The following is a 17,518-nucleotide window of genomic DNA, read 5'->3' as shown; positions in this document are numbered from 1 at the left end:
AACAGGGCTACCAATATTATTTCGAACGTTCTAGTGGCGTACATGGTGTTATCGCGGTGTTTCAATGCTATATACTCGCGAGATAGTATGAAGGGGGCGTATGCTCACAATGTACAGTCTATCTAATGACGTAGCAAGCCTTTTTGCCATGTATAACTTACAGTCTGGTCTAAAATAACTCATGATAAAAACCGAGTCCACAGAATGTCAGATGAAGAGATTCCTTCAACTTCCAGAGAGCCTGTACCCGAAGAAGAAGAGGTGAGCATTTAAAAGCAGACATCTTCTTTTCCAGAAATATGAGATACACTGTACTGTTAGGTTGCTAGAAGTTTGCAGTTTTGTTCAATTGGGGGGGAACATGGCGGGAAGGAGGCTTGCACATCTGCATAGCTCTCTTACAGATGTTAGCTAGCTACCAGGTCAGACGCTGTGCTGGCCAGCAAACATAACAATGGGTTTCGTCGTGCAATTCATAGACATTTAGCCAATATCCCCGTAGACTTCTATAAATGCTGCCAATTTGTAACCAGCGTGACAAGCTTCGTAGTCCCAGACCCAGCAGCCTCTGACTACAGTAGAAGCTTGTTGTGTCTCACTCAGCACAGGCAGCACAACACACGCAGCACGAGCAGCCTCAAGCAAATCAGCTGTCAATTTCAACACTGGCTGTTGTGCTTTGGGGACTGTCGAGTTGGCTATAGCTAGCTACAGTAGCTATGTAATATGTTTTATGAAGAGTAGCCTAACATTAAAGGTGAGGCTAAAAGCTTGAACTTCAGAAGGCATAACTTTTTGCACATTTTATTATACATTTTGAGCACACAATATGTGAACGTGCACAAAATTGATTGCACAAGCGTCACATGAAGCCAACTTGCAACCAAAACCATAATCATTCAGTATGTAGAATAATGTTGCATTAATTAAGAGGAAATGATATACAATACACAACAAATTCCCTTAATAAGGCTCACTGAAATAGCCAAATGAAATTGTTTTAAATTGCACATGACATTGATTGAATGTTACCAAGTCATAAATATGTACAGTAGGTTGAGAATGTAATAAAGTAGTCTACTGTGTTTCAGCTGAAGCCACCCGTGAAGGCTGTGCCCAAAGCGGAGGGAGAGTTGGATCCAGAGTATGAGGAGAAAAGGGTGAGACAAATTGCTTTCTCACAAACATTCTCTATAGATATCTAAATAGGATTCATTTGAGATGTTAAGATGCATTTACAAGACATATTACTATAGGGATTATCACGTCACACAGAGTAATCACATCTTGGTTGAATTCTGGGACAGATATTTGATATATTTATTTTTCATCATTTATTTTTCACCAACTTTTGCAATGGGCTCCCCGCTGTGGTAAATGTTTGGAATTGCAGTTTATAGGGAAAGTGAATGGCAAAATTACAGTTTAGCATAACATTGATCCCATATCCTTACTAGTAAAACATAACCTGCTGGTTTAACTTTTTATTTCCCCTGTCTTTTAATCATAGAAAACAGATAGAGCGAACCGGTTTGAGTTTCTGCTCAAGCAAACAGAACTCTTTGCCCACTTCATCCAGCCTGCGTCTCAGAAGTCTCCTACTTCGCCCCTGAAAGTCAAACCTGGACGACCTCGCGTTAAACAGGATGAGAAACAAAATCTCCTCTCTGTTGGAGAGTATGTGACTGCTGACTTGTTTTAAGAGTCCTGACATTATTTGTATGTTTTTGAATCGACAGGTCTGTTATTTTAAATAAACAAGCTATTTTGGTCAGTAAACCATGAATAATAAACAATACAATCTGCTTACCATTGTACCAATACCAGATATCATTATTTTTACAAACTATTTGTCTGCCACCTGTGTTTTTACAGTAACCGCCACCGACGCACGGAACAAGAAGAAGATGAGGAGTTGTTATCTGAGAGCAGGAAGGCAGCTAATGTCTTGGTTCGCTTTGAAGAGTCCCCATCCTGTATGATGTTTTCATATAGCTTTAAAAGCTCATTTTAATGCTCTCTGTGTAAATGAACAGTAGCAGGTGTAACTCAGTGTTGTATTCTATCAGGTCTATACCTTTAATCCTAATTAGCTCCCATTTGAGAATAGCTGACGATGGATACGAATATCATTTCCTTTTTTTCCCTTAACTTTTTACCGCAGTGGGCTAAATCAGGGTCATACAGAGTGATTCTTGGTAGTCTTAAACAAATCTTCTTTGATACAAAAATATACACCTCACACACATTGATGGTTATGGGTACCATGTCAGATATAGAGTTGAAATGTATTCCATTTTGAATTTGCATCCCAATATTACACTTTATATACATCACAGAAGACTGAAATATAACAAAACTGTTTGACATAGAAACATCGGATCTTCATTGTATTTTTAGAGGGCGCTTTTGGTCATTGACTGCAGGAAAGGGCTACTGACATAACCTATTTTATTTTCCAGATGTGAAAAATGGAGAGCTGAGAGATTATCAAGTCAGAGGTCTCAACTGGATGATCTCCCTTTATGAAAATGGCATTAATGGAATCCTGGCTGATGAAATGGTAACGAATGTACCTTAAACATGCAATTAACAATAGTTTAAGTGCCAGAGCCTTATATTGAGATAAATATGTATATTATATCTATATCCAAATGTAAGTAAGTGCCACTAGTTGTGAGTCAAGCTGTGTATGACAGGTTGTTTATTTAAGCAATAAGGCCCGAGGGGGTGTAATATATGGCCAATATACCACGACTAAGGGAGATGCAACGCTGAGTGCTGGATACTGCCCTTAGCCGTGGTATATTGACCATATACAACAAACCCCTGAGGTGCCTTATTGCTATTTTAAACTGGTTACCAACGTAATTAGAAGAGTAAAAATAAATGTTTTGTCATACCTGTGGTATACGGTCTGATATACCTCGGCTGTCAGCCAATCAGCATTCAGGGCTCGAACCACCCACTTTTTAATTAAGCAATAAGGCACGATGGGCTGTGGTATATGGCCAATATACCACGACTAAGGGCTGTTCTTAAGTACGACGCAACAAAGAGTGCCTGGACACAGCCCTTAGTCGTGGTATATTGGCCATATACCACAAACCCCTGAGGTGCCTTATTGCTATTATAAACTGGTTACTAACGTAATTAGAGCAGTAAAAATAAATGTTTTGTCATACCCGTGGTATACGATCTGATATAACACGGCTGTCAGCCAATCAGCATTCAGGGCTCGAACTACCAACTTTATAATTGTGTGTTGACAACAGGGCTTGGGGAAGACCCTCCAAACCATTGCGTTGCTGGGATACCTGAAGCACTACAGGAACATTCCAGGCCCCCACATGGTTCTGGTTCCCAAATCAACGCTACACAACTGGATGAATGAGTTCAAACGCTGGGTACCAACCCTGAAGGCTGTCTGTCTTATTGGGGACAAGGATGCAAGAGTATGTCCTGTTTTTTCTCTTGATTGACACTGATTGAAAATGTGCCCTCTTATAAAGCATTATCAAGTGGGTAGCTAACCAAGACCACAGATGACTCCTTTGACAAACGTTCTCCTTATTGGCCAGGCGGCATTCATCCGCGATGTCATGATGCCAGGGGAATGGGATGTTTGTGTCACATCCTATGAGATGGTCATCAGAGAGAAATCGGTCTTCAAGAAGTTCAACTGGAGATACCTTGTCATCGACGAAGCTCACAGGATAAAAAATGAGAAGTCCAAGGTATGAACTCGAATGAAAATAATTGTGGTCTGAACCAAGCTTTTCTTTCTACTTTTCAATTACTTAAACTCTGGCCAATACATTTTTTTTGAATGATATTTATGTAATCTTAACATCTGTCCGGTGTTGTCAGCTCTCAGAGATTGTCCGTGAGTTCAAAACCACCAACCGTCTCCTCCTGACTGGAACACCTCTGCAGAACAATCTCCATGAGCTGTGGTCACTCCTCAACTTCCTGCTACCTGATGTCTTCAACTCTGCCAATGTGAGTGCTACCTCTGTCTGTTCTCTCCGTTTATTTCTCTAGTAGTGATATTCCTCTCCTTTAGATGAATGTGACTGGAATACTAAATGGAGGAATAAAATAAAATCATATCGCTCCAGGCAAAATGAACTGCATTATTTTGTTGTTTTGTATCAAAAGAGCCTCCAGCAGTAACTTAATGTTTTTTGTTGTTCCATTTTATACCACCTAGTTTCAATGAGCATCATTCAATCACGGAAGTCCTACCTGATATGTTTCTTGTCTTTCCATGATGTGTCAGAGAGGGAAAGGTAGCCCCGAGCACAGGCCTCCCCCTCAGGCACTGCTCTGTTCTGTTGTCAGTTCCTCCAAGTTTGTCTGGGATCCCTCACCCCCACAAGCTTTAGCTTATCATATGTATCTTGTCCTTTCTCTAACACATTCCCCTCTGCAAATGAAGCCAAAGCAGAATCATCATTACTCTCTGTTTCCCGCAAAATTATCTTTTGCACTTTCATGGAAAATCTTTACTCGTTGAAAACAAAAGGAAAATGTTCCTTATATTCTCAGGACTTTGATTCTTGGTTTGACACCAACAACTGTCTGGGGGACCAGAAGCTGGTGGAGCGTCTGCATGCGGTAAGCTGTGTTTCACATTTCCATTACTCTCAGAGATTACTGCAGGATTCTCCTTATCTATTATTCTGTTGTGTTAATACATGGATAAAAAAAATGTATTTAGTTAGAAAAGCATTTGCCTTGTTAATGTGCTGTTTGTTCTAGAGCCGACCGTTTATATCGGTTCACTGATATTATCATCCGATATTGGCCTTTTAAACGCTATATCGCTATCAGCTGATATTTCCACTGATAACCGATATTCAATAAATAGGATGAGAAAAGGGAATGTCATGCGGATCTGAACACTTCTCATGATGTCATTATTGTCACAATGTAAGAAATCAAAATTTGAAGCAATTGCTCTTTTGGATGGCAATTTATGAGAAATCAGTGTGGGGAAATGAATTTTTTCTGCTGTAAAACAGAATATCGGCAGATGTATCGGTAAGCTTTAACCCCCAAAAAATCGGAATCGGTATTGGACCCAAATAAACATATATGTCAGGCTCTAGAAGGTGCTTAGGCCTTTCCTTCTTGTGTAATAGGCTGATTGTTCAGGTGCTGAGTTTTTTCCTTCTTGTGTATAACATGCTGTTTGTTCAGGTGCTGAGACCTTTCCTTCTGCGTCGGATAAAAGCTGAAGTGGAGAAAAACCTGCCTCCCAAAAAAGAGGTGAAGATTTACCTCGGACTGAGTAAGATGCAGCGAGAATGGTATGTTTTTGGTTCAAATACTTTGTCCTTCCCAGTGTTGCCCATAGCTTGTGTTGGTTCAACATTTCTACTAATTAAATTCTTTCCAAAATAATTTCAAATGAAAAAAGGTTTTGTTCTATTTTTGTTAGGTACACACGAATTCTGATGAAAGACATTGACATCCTCAATTCTTCTGGAAAAACGGACAAGATGCGTCTGTTGAATATCTTGATGCAACTGCGGAAGTGCTGCAACCACCCATACCTGTTTGACGGGGCCGAGCCCGGGCCCCCCTACACTACCGACAGTCACTTGGTCACCAACAGTGGCAAGATGGTGGCCCTGGATAAACTGCTGCCCAAAGTCCAGGAACAAGGTGATACACCCATCATTCAATGATTTTACTGTAGTTTATCCCATTGAAAAAGAAAGGGGTTTAAACAAGAATACATTCTTCATGTATATTTGATGTGTTTATCTCAAAGAGCTTTGATCTGCGGTTGTCACTGTACATTTGCAGTTGTAACAGACTATGCAATAGGTTGTCTGTGCAAACTCTGATATATGGAAGTACATAATGGTCTTTAAAAGGCAAGGACAACCTCAGAGGACGCAGGCTCAAAAGATTGCGTACTGTTGAAGGATATCAGGATTCACATGTAGAATTGATCATTTTCTTGTGAAGTTTTCCTGATGAGAAAAGTTCATTTGACTCTCAAATCAGCCATGCTCGTTTAGAATGACATGAATCAAACCGTCCTGCCATGCAAGAAACCCTATGAATAATTTTCTCTCTTTGGAGATTGCATTTGAGCTATTTGACCTGATAGTGTATGTATGCTGTTCTGCTCTCTAATGGAATGACTATGTTTTGTCTCATTGGTTGCCAGGGTCTAGAGTCCTCATCTTCAGCCAGATGACCAGGGTCCTTGACATCCTTGAGGACTACTGCATGTGGAGAGGTTATGAGTACTGCCGTCTAGATGGAAACACTCCACACGAAGCCAGACAGGTACGGAGCATGACTTCAGCTGATGAGGCCTCATTGACCACAACACAGGCTCCCATGGAAACCATAAGGAGCTATAGTGGAACAGTTCAGTCAAATCAACCATGGACTTTAGTTTAAGCCACAACTTTGTCTACCGTGCTCGTACTGACCCTGCTTGTAAAATGTAAAAATGTTTGCTCTGATGTGTAAAGTGTCTTTACTTCAACTACATAAAAACAACTGATATTTTAGACATTGTCTGCCTAATGTTTTATGGCACTGGTGTCGAACTCATTTTATATAGGGCCGAGTGTCTGCGGGTTTCGCTCCTCTCTTGTACTTGATTGATTAAATAAGGTCTCTAATTAGTAAGGAACTCCCCTCACCTGGTTGTCTAGCTCTTAATTATGAGGAAAATATTAAATCTGCAGACACTAGGCCCACCATGGAATGAGTTTGACACCCCTGCTTTATGGCTGTGTTTCTAGGACGCCATAGAGGCCTACAATGCTGAAAACAGCAGCAAGTTCATTTTCATGTTGAGCACCAGAGCTGGAGGTCTGGGCATTAACCTGGCAACTGCAGACGTCGTCATCCTGTATGACTCTGACTGGAACCCTCAAGTGGACCTGCAAGCAATGGTGAGAAACATTTCATTTGTGGCTTCCTTGGAAACGTACATCTATATATTATGGATATCATAAGGTGAATGCACCAATTTGTAAGTCGCTCTGGATAAGAGCGTCTGCTAAATGACGTAACTGTAAATGTAAGTGTTTGGAAAAGTAAGTATTAGTCATTTAGTGTGAAATTCTATGTCATGCATACAAAATACTAGTAATGTTAATTTATAACACTGGCTTGTATTTCAAAGAAATAGACACCTCATCAACTGAGGCAATCGGTGTGTTTGTTTTTGCCTCTCTAGGACAGGGCTCATAGGATTGGTCAGAAGAAACCAGTGCGTGTGTTCCGCCTCATCACTGATAATACAGTCGAAGAGAGGATTGTAGAAAGAGCTGAGATGAAGTTGAGGCTAGACTCCATAGTTATACAACAAGGTATTCAGCATGTTTTTTTGATTCCAACTTCATGGTTTGTCATTACATGTTAAGCAATGGTCTTTGGGACAGGTAAGACAGACAGACCTTGGTTAGGCTTGGGACAAAATTATACCGCATGCATGTATGCAGATCACACAAGGTTGGTAGCACCTTAACTGGGGAGGACAGGCTTGTGGTAATGCCTGGAGCGGAATGAGTGAAATGGTATCAAATACATCAAACACATGGTTTCCATTCGCTCCATTCCAGCCATTATTATGAGCCGTCCTCCCCTCAGCAGCCTCCTGTGATACAGATACTACTATCAGTTTACAGAAGGATCTAGACCCTGAGACATGAATGTAAGAGGCTGCTGCAGAGTACATTCAGTCCCACACCCCAACTACTTCTCACATCTTTCAACTTTCCAGGGAGGCTGATGGAGCAGTCCAACAAGCTGGGGAAAGATGAGATGCTGCAGATGATCAGGCATGGGGCCACTCACGTCTTCGCCTCCAAAGACAATGAGCTCACAGACGAAGACATCAACACTATCTTAGAGAGGGGGGCAAAGAAGGTGAGTGAGGGAACAGCACATAGTGTTTGGTTGACAGACTGGCTGTTTGGTTCTCTGTGCTGACCTGTCCTTTTGACCTGTCCTAGACGGCTGAGATGAACGAGCGCATGGAGTCTCTGGGAGAGAGCTCCCTCAGGAACTTCACGGTGGACACAGGAGGAGCAGAGACCAGCCTCTACAACTTTGAAGGGGAGGATTACAGAGAGAAGCAAAAGGTATCACATTACTACATGCTTTGTCATGACTCATGACCTGTTAATAGCATCAAAGAGACGCTTGAGATGATACTGTACTTCGTTAGATTAGCTTGTTCCCTTGTGCCTCAGGTTTAATTTCATCTCAGTTATTGAACTTTGTGAATACTGTGTGATAGAGGTAGAGATGACGAACAGAGTATGCTATTCATACAGTGAGAGAAAAAAGTATTTGATCCCCTGCTTATTTTGTATGTTTGCCCACTGACAAAGAAATGATCAATCTATAATTTTAATAGTAGGTTTATTTGAACAGTGAGAGACAGAATAACAACAAAAAAATCCAGAAAAACGCATGTCAAAAATGTTATAAATTGATTTGCATTTTAATAAGGGAAATAAGTATTTGACCCCCTCTGCAAAACATGACTTAGTACTTGGTGGCAAAACCCTTGTTGGCAATCAGAGGTCAGACGTTTCTTGTAGTTGGCCACCAGGTTTGCACACATCTCAGGAGGGATTTTGTCCCACTCCTCTTTGCAGATCTTTTCCAAGTCATTAAGGTTTCGAGGCTGACGTTTGGCAACTCGAACCTTCAGCACCCTCCACAGATTTTCTATGGGATTAAGGTCTGGAGACTGGCCACTCCCTTTGATGCGGTGAAGGTGTCCTGTCCCCTTAGCAGAAAAACACCCCCAAAGCATAATGTTTCCACCTCCATGTTTGACAGTGGGGATGTTGTTCTTGGGGTCATAGGCAGCATTCCTCCTCCTCCAAACACGGCGAGTTGAGTTGATGCCAAAGAGCTCCATTTTGGTCTCATCGGACCACAACACTTTCACCCAGTTGTCCTCTGAATCATTCAGATGTTCATTGGCAAACTTCAGACGGGCATGTATATGTGCTTTCTTGAGCAGGGGGACCTTGCGGGCGCTGCAGGATTTCAGTCCTTCACGGCGTAGTGTGTTACCAATTGTTTTCTTGGTGACTATGGTCCCAGCTGCCTTGAAATCATTGACAAGATCCTCCCGTGTAGGTCTGGGCTGATTCCTCACCGTTCTCATGATCATTGCAACTCCACGAGGTGAGATCTTGCATTGAGCCCCCGGCCGAGGGAGATTGACAGTTCTTTTGTATTTCTTCCATTTGCGAATAATGGCACCAACTGTTGTCACCTTCTCACCAAGCTGCTTGGCGATGGTCTTGTAGCCCATTCCAGCCTTGTGTAGGTCTACAATCTTGTCCCTGACATCCTTGGAGAGCTCTTTGGTCTTGGCCATGGTAGAGAGTTTGGAATCTGATTGATTGATTGCTTCTGTGGACAGGTGTCTTTTATACAGGTAACAAGCTGAGATTAGGAGCACTCCCTTTAAGAGTGTGCTCCTAATCTCAGCTCGTTACCTGTATAAAAGACACCTGGGAGCCAGAAATCTTTCTGATTGAGAGGGGGTCAAATACTAATTTCCCTCATTAAAATGCAATTCAATTTATAACATTTTTGACATGCTTTTTTCTGGATTTTTTTGTTGTTATTCTGTCTCTCACTGTTCAAATGAACCTACTAATAAAATTATAGACTGATCATTTCTTTGTCAGTGGGCAAACGTACAAAATCAGCAGGGGATCAAATTCCTTTTTCCCCCACTGTAGATTCTTATGACATAAACTTTATGAAACCACCATAACCATGAAATGAGGTGTGCATCATATACCGTATACTGAGTTGATTCCCCTTGTGAGTCATGGCCTGGCCTTGTTTTGTAGCTGAGTATGATGGAATGGATCGAGCCTCCTAAAAGAGAGAGGAAAGCCAACTATGCGGTGGATGCCTACTTCAGAGAAGCCCTGCGTGTCAGTGAACCTCGAGCCCCCAAGGTAACGCCCACTCACAGATTAAGCACACAGAAACTTCAAGGGCTGCCGCCTTGCTTTGTATCCCTGCTTATAAACAACATGCTTATTCAAGGGCTGCCCCCATGTTCATGGGTGAGTTGCTAGTCAGTAGTCAATCCTTCGTCTTGTTTCCCCATTCTTCCAAATAATGATGGCCAGTCAGGTCAGAAAGATGTCCATGGAAGTGGCGTAAATGTTAATCTTGCTCACCAGAACATGATTAATAATGATGAATATATTTCAGGCCCCACGTCCCCCCAAACAGCCCAACATACAGGACTTCCAGTTCTTTCCTCCTCGCCTGTTTGAGCTGCTGGAGATGGAGATCCTTTATTACAGGAAGACTATTGGCTACAAGGTAAGAGAGCTGTAGTTATGTTCATTGTCTAATAGATAAAGAAAGTGTGCCCATGTTGTCTTATGTACAGTAGTTTTAAGCTTGGCTGTTTATAGTAATGTATTTTTGTTTCCACGTCTTGCTGGTTCTATTTTACTGAAACAATTTACAAAGTTCAATATTTAAAAACAACATTTTGAAATCTGTTGGTTTGGGCTTTCACAGAGCCAACATGTTACTCATGGGAGTGGTGGATAGAGTCCATAGAAGTGTGTCTCAACTCTGACATTTGTGAGCAGTATCCCAAGTGCTTCGCTGTGCAGAGGCACTCACTGCCAGGGCAGGCTGCTGAACTGAGACAGATTGGAGCTTGTGCTCCTCCATGGTGCCAGAACCACAGAACACACACACACACATTCCCCCTATGCCACCTGATCCCAGGGTGCATCTGTTCAGTTAGTCTGGTTCCCCAACAGGCCTGTCTATCGCTTCACCCAGCCTTAGCAGTCTCTTGCCTCGTAGCGAGAGATGGAGCTGTTCAGTGTTATGTCTCATTGGAGCTGTCTCTAATAGGAGCTGTGTGTCTGTTCTCTCCCCTGTGCCGCTGCAGGTCCCCAGGAGCCCTGACATTCCCAACGCTGCCCAGGTGCAGAAGGAGGAGCAGAGGAAGATTGACGAGGCGGGGCCCCTCAGTCCCGAGGAGACTGAGGAGAAGGAGAAACTACTCACACAGGTACTGCAGGGCGCTAGGCGAGACACAACTTTCTAGATTCCTGCATAAATGATTTTAGTAAGATCCCTATTTGTTTGTCACAAAAAGTGCCACGTTATTGGACATTCTAAAGCTTGTATCTAAGCAAGTGCTGTGTTTGTGGTGAATGTTGTTTCACAGGGGTTCACAAGTTGGAACAAGCGAGATTTCAATCAGTTCATTAAAGCCAATGAGAAATACGGCCGTGATGACATCGACAACATTGCTCGGGAAGTCGAGGGAAAAAACCCTGAGGAAGTCATTGAATATTCTGGTAATATACCGGTCCTCATCAGAATCATCCTCATATTTATTCCATTATAATTGTGTTTCCTATAGACACATTCTTGTATCTGTTTTAAATAACCATGGTTATTACAGCTTATAACTTTATGCACCACACTAGTCCTTTCTTTCATACATGTTCTTGTTTTATTTTCAAGCCATTTTCTGGGAGCGGTGCAATGAACTCCAGGATATTGAAAAAATCATGGCTCAGATCGAGCGTGGTGAGGCCCGTATCCAGAGGAGGATCAGCATTAAGAAGGCGCTGGATGCTAAGGTCAACTACTGTACTTTTTACTCATTTCTATTGGGCACAAAATCATCTGAAACACAACCAAAACAAACAGCCAATGCATCCACAATTTGTAGAGTCACAAGCTTGATGTTGTCATTGCGTACTATGAATATGGGAACAAATACTTAACTTTTACTACTTTAATACACATGTAAGTGAATTTGTCCCAATACTTTTACTCCCCTAAAATGGGGGGAATATGTACAAAAACTGCTGGAATTTGGATGGAAAACCCCTCAAATTAAAGCTGACAGTCTGCAGTTTAACCTCCATAGTCATTGTTTGATTTGAAATCCAAACCTTTGAAGTATAGAGCCAAAAAATGCTTCACTGTCCCAATAATTACGGAGGGCACTGTATTTTCCATGGTAGATACTCTGGAAATTACATATTTCAATTTGCTACTATGAACCTTTATTTGAGTATGCTCTAAGATTACTTATTATTTTCATATTGACTAAATGGAAATGTTGTTTTGATCGTTTCAGATTGCGAGATACAAGGCCCCATTCCACCAGTTGAGAATTCAGTATGGCACCAATAAAGGGAAGAACTACACGGAGGAGGAGGACAGGTTCCTGATCTGTATGCTCCACAAGATGGGCTTTGACAAGGAGAATGTTTATGAAGAACTCCGACAGTGTGTCCGGAATGCTCCCCAGTTTAGATTCGACTGGTTCATCAAGTCCCGAACTGCCATGGTACAATATGTCTTGAACAGTTTGACTATCTATGTTACAGCTGTTAGAAGTCTTGGGTGAGCAAACATGGGGACACTTACAGTATTTCAGATGACACCTGGGCTGCCTCTGGGATAGTTCATGAACCCAGTTCCAGTGTCTTAAGCCCTGTTTATACATAGTGTTAACGTGCACCTTTTATCCTGATCGTCATTATACCAGCTTTTAAAATCATTTGACATGTAGCACCATTGACTTATGGCATCTGTAATTCTTTTTACATTTCTATTATTTCAAATAGTATGTCAAATCATTTGCATACATGGAGGCACCAGCTAATCTGGTCACAATGCGGATACAGTGGACGGATAAGAGACACATTTAGGTACAATGTGTCGACGCGACAAACCTTGATCAGATAGTGATTGGATCATATTGATCAGATCAGGAAACGTACATGTTACTGCAAGGTGTAAATGAGGCTTTGGTGTCCTACTCCTTTGCTTTCTCTGGACCCATCATAAAAACTAATTTTATTACTTTTATTATAGAGTTTGCAGTGAGTTCAGAGACAATTTAGTTTGCTTTCCTCTCACATTATCTATAGGAGGTATGGCTGAATATAGAATTGTATTTGTTTCAATGTGGCCCTCCTTTACAAGTTGAGATGGATGGGAATTCATGGGAGGAAAGACTATTGTTCAGGTTCACGCATACATAGACACTTCCTTGCAAACAATAATGAGTCGTTAGGACGTCCCCAGGACATCACGAAATGGTCAGCTGAAGTCATCAGGACGTTGTGTCATGGTATCTTGGAGGTTTTTGTCTAGTTCCCGGTTTTTCCCGGGGACGTTGCCTGATTGTTGAAAAGAAACACCCCCCCCCTCAAAAAAAGATAAATAATTACACCACTTGTTACTGTTGCCAAGCCTATCAAGACCCTGATTGGTGAACCACTGATACAGTCTCAGCTCTTTGTCTTTTAGCAATGCTAGGGACACCCACACACAAACAGTGCTTTTAACATAGTGTTTTCAACTTACATATTTGACATGCATGATTACATGATGTAATAATAATTATTTAACATGTCCTCACCTGGGCTTTGAACTGACAACCTCTTGGTTCATAGCATTCTACTCTTCCTGCTACGCCATGTCTGTATTAATGACTGGTTTCACCTGTAGGCTTTTTCCTACACTTCGACTTCAAAGTAAATCTCAGCTCTGTTAAAAATACACTGAAGAAAAACTATTATATTTATCATAGGTATTCAGGAGTAACATTAAAACAGAATAATATGCCCCACCAACATCAGACTACTGTATACTGAAAACCCCAACTCAAATCACTGAAATAAGTCAGTGAAATCAATGAGAGAATAGTCAGATTAACTGATAACTAAAGTAGCGTGCAGATGATGCTCTCCTGCTAAATGCAGAGATTTATTATAGGTAATGAATGTGTAGGGGATGTGTAGGGGAATTTCTACAGACTTTGCAGCGCAGCAGAAAGATCAGCACACCCCAAATCCAGAGGTTGAGATTTCAAATCCCATGTGGGGTCATATTGAAACGTTACTAGTGATCATGTCAAATGTAATCATATTCTTGTTGATTGAAGATTTTTTACACTATTTTAGCTGAACAGCGTCCCACTTACCTTAAAACCCCCATACCATCACGTAACAAAAACCTCCAGAGGGCCTGGACACAACGTCCGACGAATGTTCAGGGAACCTTAAGAGGACGATGACACAACATCCCAAGAATGTCCTAAAAATGTTCTCGGGGGCACATCCCCGGGACAAACCAGAACTAGGCAAAACCTCCAGGAACCGTGACACAATGTCCCAAGAACGTTCAGGTGACCTTCAGGAGACCATAACACAATGTCCCAAGAACATCTTAAAAATATCCCTGGGTCAAACCCGGAACTATAGAATGGTCCCCCAGAGCATGGTCCCTTTGGACCATCACGTAATGTTCTTAGAATGTGCTCGGAACGTCAGTGGGATAACGTCATGCCAAAACCCTTAAGGGACCTTATGGGAACCTCTCTGGGGTTATTGGGAACATTGCCAAATGTCCTCAGAACGTCCCCTGTTTGCTGGGTTACCTCTCTGGGGTTATTTATCATTACTTTGTGTTTTAGACAAAGTGGTATGTTACATGAACTGTTTTGGTTATTAAAACGTCAATATTATGAACAAAAGCTGTAATAACCACACGAGGAGAATAATGAATAAATATAAAAAAATTGTTTGCTTCAAACAGACTGGCTAACCGAGAAGAACATCAGACATCCATTGTACTATCGTTTTGTTTTCTCTACAAACAGTTTCCTCTTCTTCCCCCAGGAACTTCAGCGACGCTGTAACACTCTCATCTCCCTCATCGAAAAAGAAAATATGGAGATTGAGGAAAAGGAACGTGCTGAAAAGAAGAAAAGAACCACAAAAGGCCAGATGGTAATTGATCTTACCGTTTCAAAACAATCATATACAGATTTTAAGGTACAAAATGGGTTTAACCAAAAACACACAAGCAGTGGTTTTGTTTTTGGGGTAAACATTTTGTGGGAAGAAAATGGCGTATTGGCTAACCATCTTGAGGATTCCAAACCATGTTACCATGAAAAATGTGTCAATACTCATGTGTTAGAATATTCATATTTCAGTGATTACATACATTGTAACATTTACATGTAGACATGTCATTGATTTGATTCTAATGTCATTTGTATTCTAAGGCTCACAAAAGGAAGGCAGATGCGTCATCAGAAGCCACAGGACGCAAAGAGAAGAAAGCCAGAGCCTGAAGACGTCATTGAACTAATGTAGCTCCCATCATGAACAAACAGCATTAATCACCCACAAAAAAAAAAATACAAACACGACATTCAATAGCTGTAATAATTTCTGTGGAAGTGAGTGGTTTCTCATTTTTAAGACATTTTGTATTGCTGTTTTTGCAAGTGTTTGATGCACTTTTCAACTCAACATGCTATATACGTATGTACGGATTTGTTTTGATTGTTGTCTCATGTCTTGTGTAATTGGTGGTGAAATAACGATGGCTGTTGTTTAAACTATGTGTGTGACACATTGTTATTATGCTTCATTAAGTGGTTCCCTTATGCACTTTATATAACCTATTGCTTTGCACATATCCTAAGCTCTTTTATATTTAGTTTAATTCCATCTATCCTTTTAAGCTGTGTTGGTATTTGAACAAAAAGTGATTGTTGTATTTCGCTTTTCCTGTTGTATTTTCTTATGTGTCAGTTCACTTATTAAACAAAATCCAACCTTAATTATATAGTAGTTGACATTTTTTGCAAGTAACTATTTTGATATGTCTCACAAAATCCTCCTACATTATATTAAAATCACTAAACTAATGTAAAGGACGCTGTGAACCCAACAGTAGCAGATAGTATTACAAAAGGACCATGAGTATTATACTGTATGTTGTATTTGGCACTGACTGTGATAACGCGTTGGACCCCCAATTTTGTAGGGATAAAATGTGTGTAGTTCCCCCTTTAACAAGTTCTAGAGCAATAATAATCTTTACTGAGCAATGAGGTTGAATTTAAGCTGCTCATGTGTTATTGGGAGGAACTCTTCGTGCCTCCATGGCCCAATTCTTAATAAGGATGAAGTTACACTGTATGTCCACATGGGGGCATTTTAACGCTGTCCTAGAATAAAAGGTGGCGTTGAAGCAGGGGACAAGTCTAAGAATAAGCTATATTCATCGTGTCATTTAAATAACCTGTTAAGAAATCCCTTATATTGCAAACCACCCTGCAGTCATGTTGATCTTCGCCTTGAACCAACTCAACTCGTTTTTTAAATTTATATTATTGTTTCCAAAAAGCACACACATACCGTTAATCCAATTTAGATAGAATTGCTGCTTCAGAGAGTGTAAACTCTGAGACTGCTTAACATGATCTGATGGAGACTGGGATATTAGCCCCTGCAATTTAACTAACAAACTTACAAACAACTGTAGGAGAACTGAATGTGAATCGCAGTAGCTTGCATAAGGTGTTTTCTGCCAGAGCTTCAAAAAGTATTTTGTGGAGCTACATGTAGTCTAGTTATAATTAACACATGATGATCACTCAGGTGTGATAAATGTTAACAATGTAACTTCCTTCCAAATGCATGGATTATCTAATTATCAGTTAACAGTGATGTTCTCATTTGTCATTTCAAAAATGTATTTATTTAAATCCTGCACTAATTAGGAGCTTTAGTTTGTGTCACTTATTGTAGTTGTTATACACAATTTAAATTGTGACTGGTGACAACAGTAAGCCTATTTTAGCAGACTAAACTACATACGATGCATTAATGCTGAATAAGAATATTGTAGTTGTGTGTATTATGTTTGGGTGCATTGTCAATCAATAAAATATTACACTGTGGGCTACTGCATCATCTGAAAGAAAGACAACCATTGTGTGATACACTGACAATGTGTCAAATAGTCATTTCTTTGTGCTGATGCGTCTGATTCCCTTAGTTAAAGAGTGAGAGTCATTCTGTTGTCCTAGAGAATAGCCCAAGGTGAACTGTTGTCTTATAAATGCTCGGTGAGAAGAAGGGAGCCATGATGCATGACAGCCCTCATAAAACTGTCCCAAATCGTAGAGCCAGCCTATCTATAATTAAGAAATAATAAGACCCTCTGAGATTGCCATCAGAAACAAAGGAGGAAAAACTTTAAAAGAAAGGAAAGCAAATACAAACTCTCGAATTTCCTGGCTCTTTCACTGTGTTTCCCAGGTGAGACTGGGCTGATGAAACACAACTCAAGACAAGTTAGAAAGGTGATGTTTTCAAGTTTACTTAGTACTTGTCCCTGTAGATTTGTACTCAGAGATAATTCTCAGTCACAAAGAGAATTTGTGTGTTGACAATGATATTATTGACCGTGAGTTTGTAATTGACTTCTGCAAAGATAGTATTCATCTGCATTTTTCACAATAGGTGTATCAAAGTGTGAACTTTCATCTGAAATTACACATTTCATACCAATTTAGCACTATTCAATAGAAAAATAGATTGTGTGAAATGGCCAAATTTGAATTGGAGTTGCCTTGTTGTAGTTTTGGAACGATTTACATTATGGGTGAAGAGATAACATCTTTCATTTT

General features: G+C 40.6%; 1 protein-coding gene across 1 annotated transcript; it reads left to right on the top strand.

Annotated features, from left to right (window-relative positions):
* The first annotated feature begins 117 nt into the window (after positions 1-117).
* smarca1 (SNF2 related chromatin remodeling ATPase 1) lies at positions 118-15,661 on the top strand. The gene is made up of 24 exons (XM_029691559.1): positions 118-261; positions 1,092-1,160; positions 1,511-1,677; positions 1,876-1,976; positions 2,463-2,563; positions 3,276-3,455; positions 3,582-3,737; positions 3,871-4,002; positions 4,552-4,620; positions 5,206-5,315; positions 5,447-5,673; positions 6,188-6,309; positions 6,777-6,929; positions 7,217-7,349; positions 7,763-7,908; positions 7,995-8,123; positions 9,867-9,977; positions 10,240-10,353; positions 10,943-11,065; positions 11,225-11,357; positions 11,527-11,645; positions 12,152-12,364; positions 14,706-14,816; positions 15,098-15,661. The coding sequence occupies exons 1-24, from the start codon at positions 205-207 to the stop codon at positions 15,164-15,166; spliced, it is 3,045 nt and encodes a 1,014-aa protein (XP_029547419.1). The 5' UTR covers positions 118-204; the 3' UTR covers positions 15,167-15,661.
* Positions 15,662-17,518: the final 1,857 nt, after the last annotated feature.

Source organism: Salmo trutta, chromosome 15 (genome assembly GCF_901001165.1).
Source record: "Salmo trutta chromosome 15, fSalTru1.1, whole genome shotgun sequence".
NCBI lineage: Eukaryota > Metazoa > Chordata > Actinopteri > Salmoniformes > Salmonidae > Salmo > Salmo trutta.
This window is presented reverse-complemented; position numbering and strand designations above follow the sequence as displayed.

Bases quoted from the DNA above. Each gene is read 5' to 3' on its own strand.
- smarca1 (XM_029691559.1), top strand. From the start codon at position 205: ATGTCAGATGAAGAGATTCCTTCAACTTCCAGAGAGCCTGTACCCGAA. The intron at 6,930-7,216 runs GTGAGAAACATT...TTGCCTCTCTAG, and splicing joins AAGTGGACCTGCAAGCAATG to GACAGGGCTCATAGGATTGG. The intron at 9,978-10,239 runs GTAACGCCCACT...AATATATTTCAG, and splicing joins GTGAACCTCGAGCCCCCAAG to GCCCCACGTCCCCCCAAACA.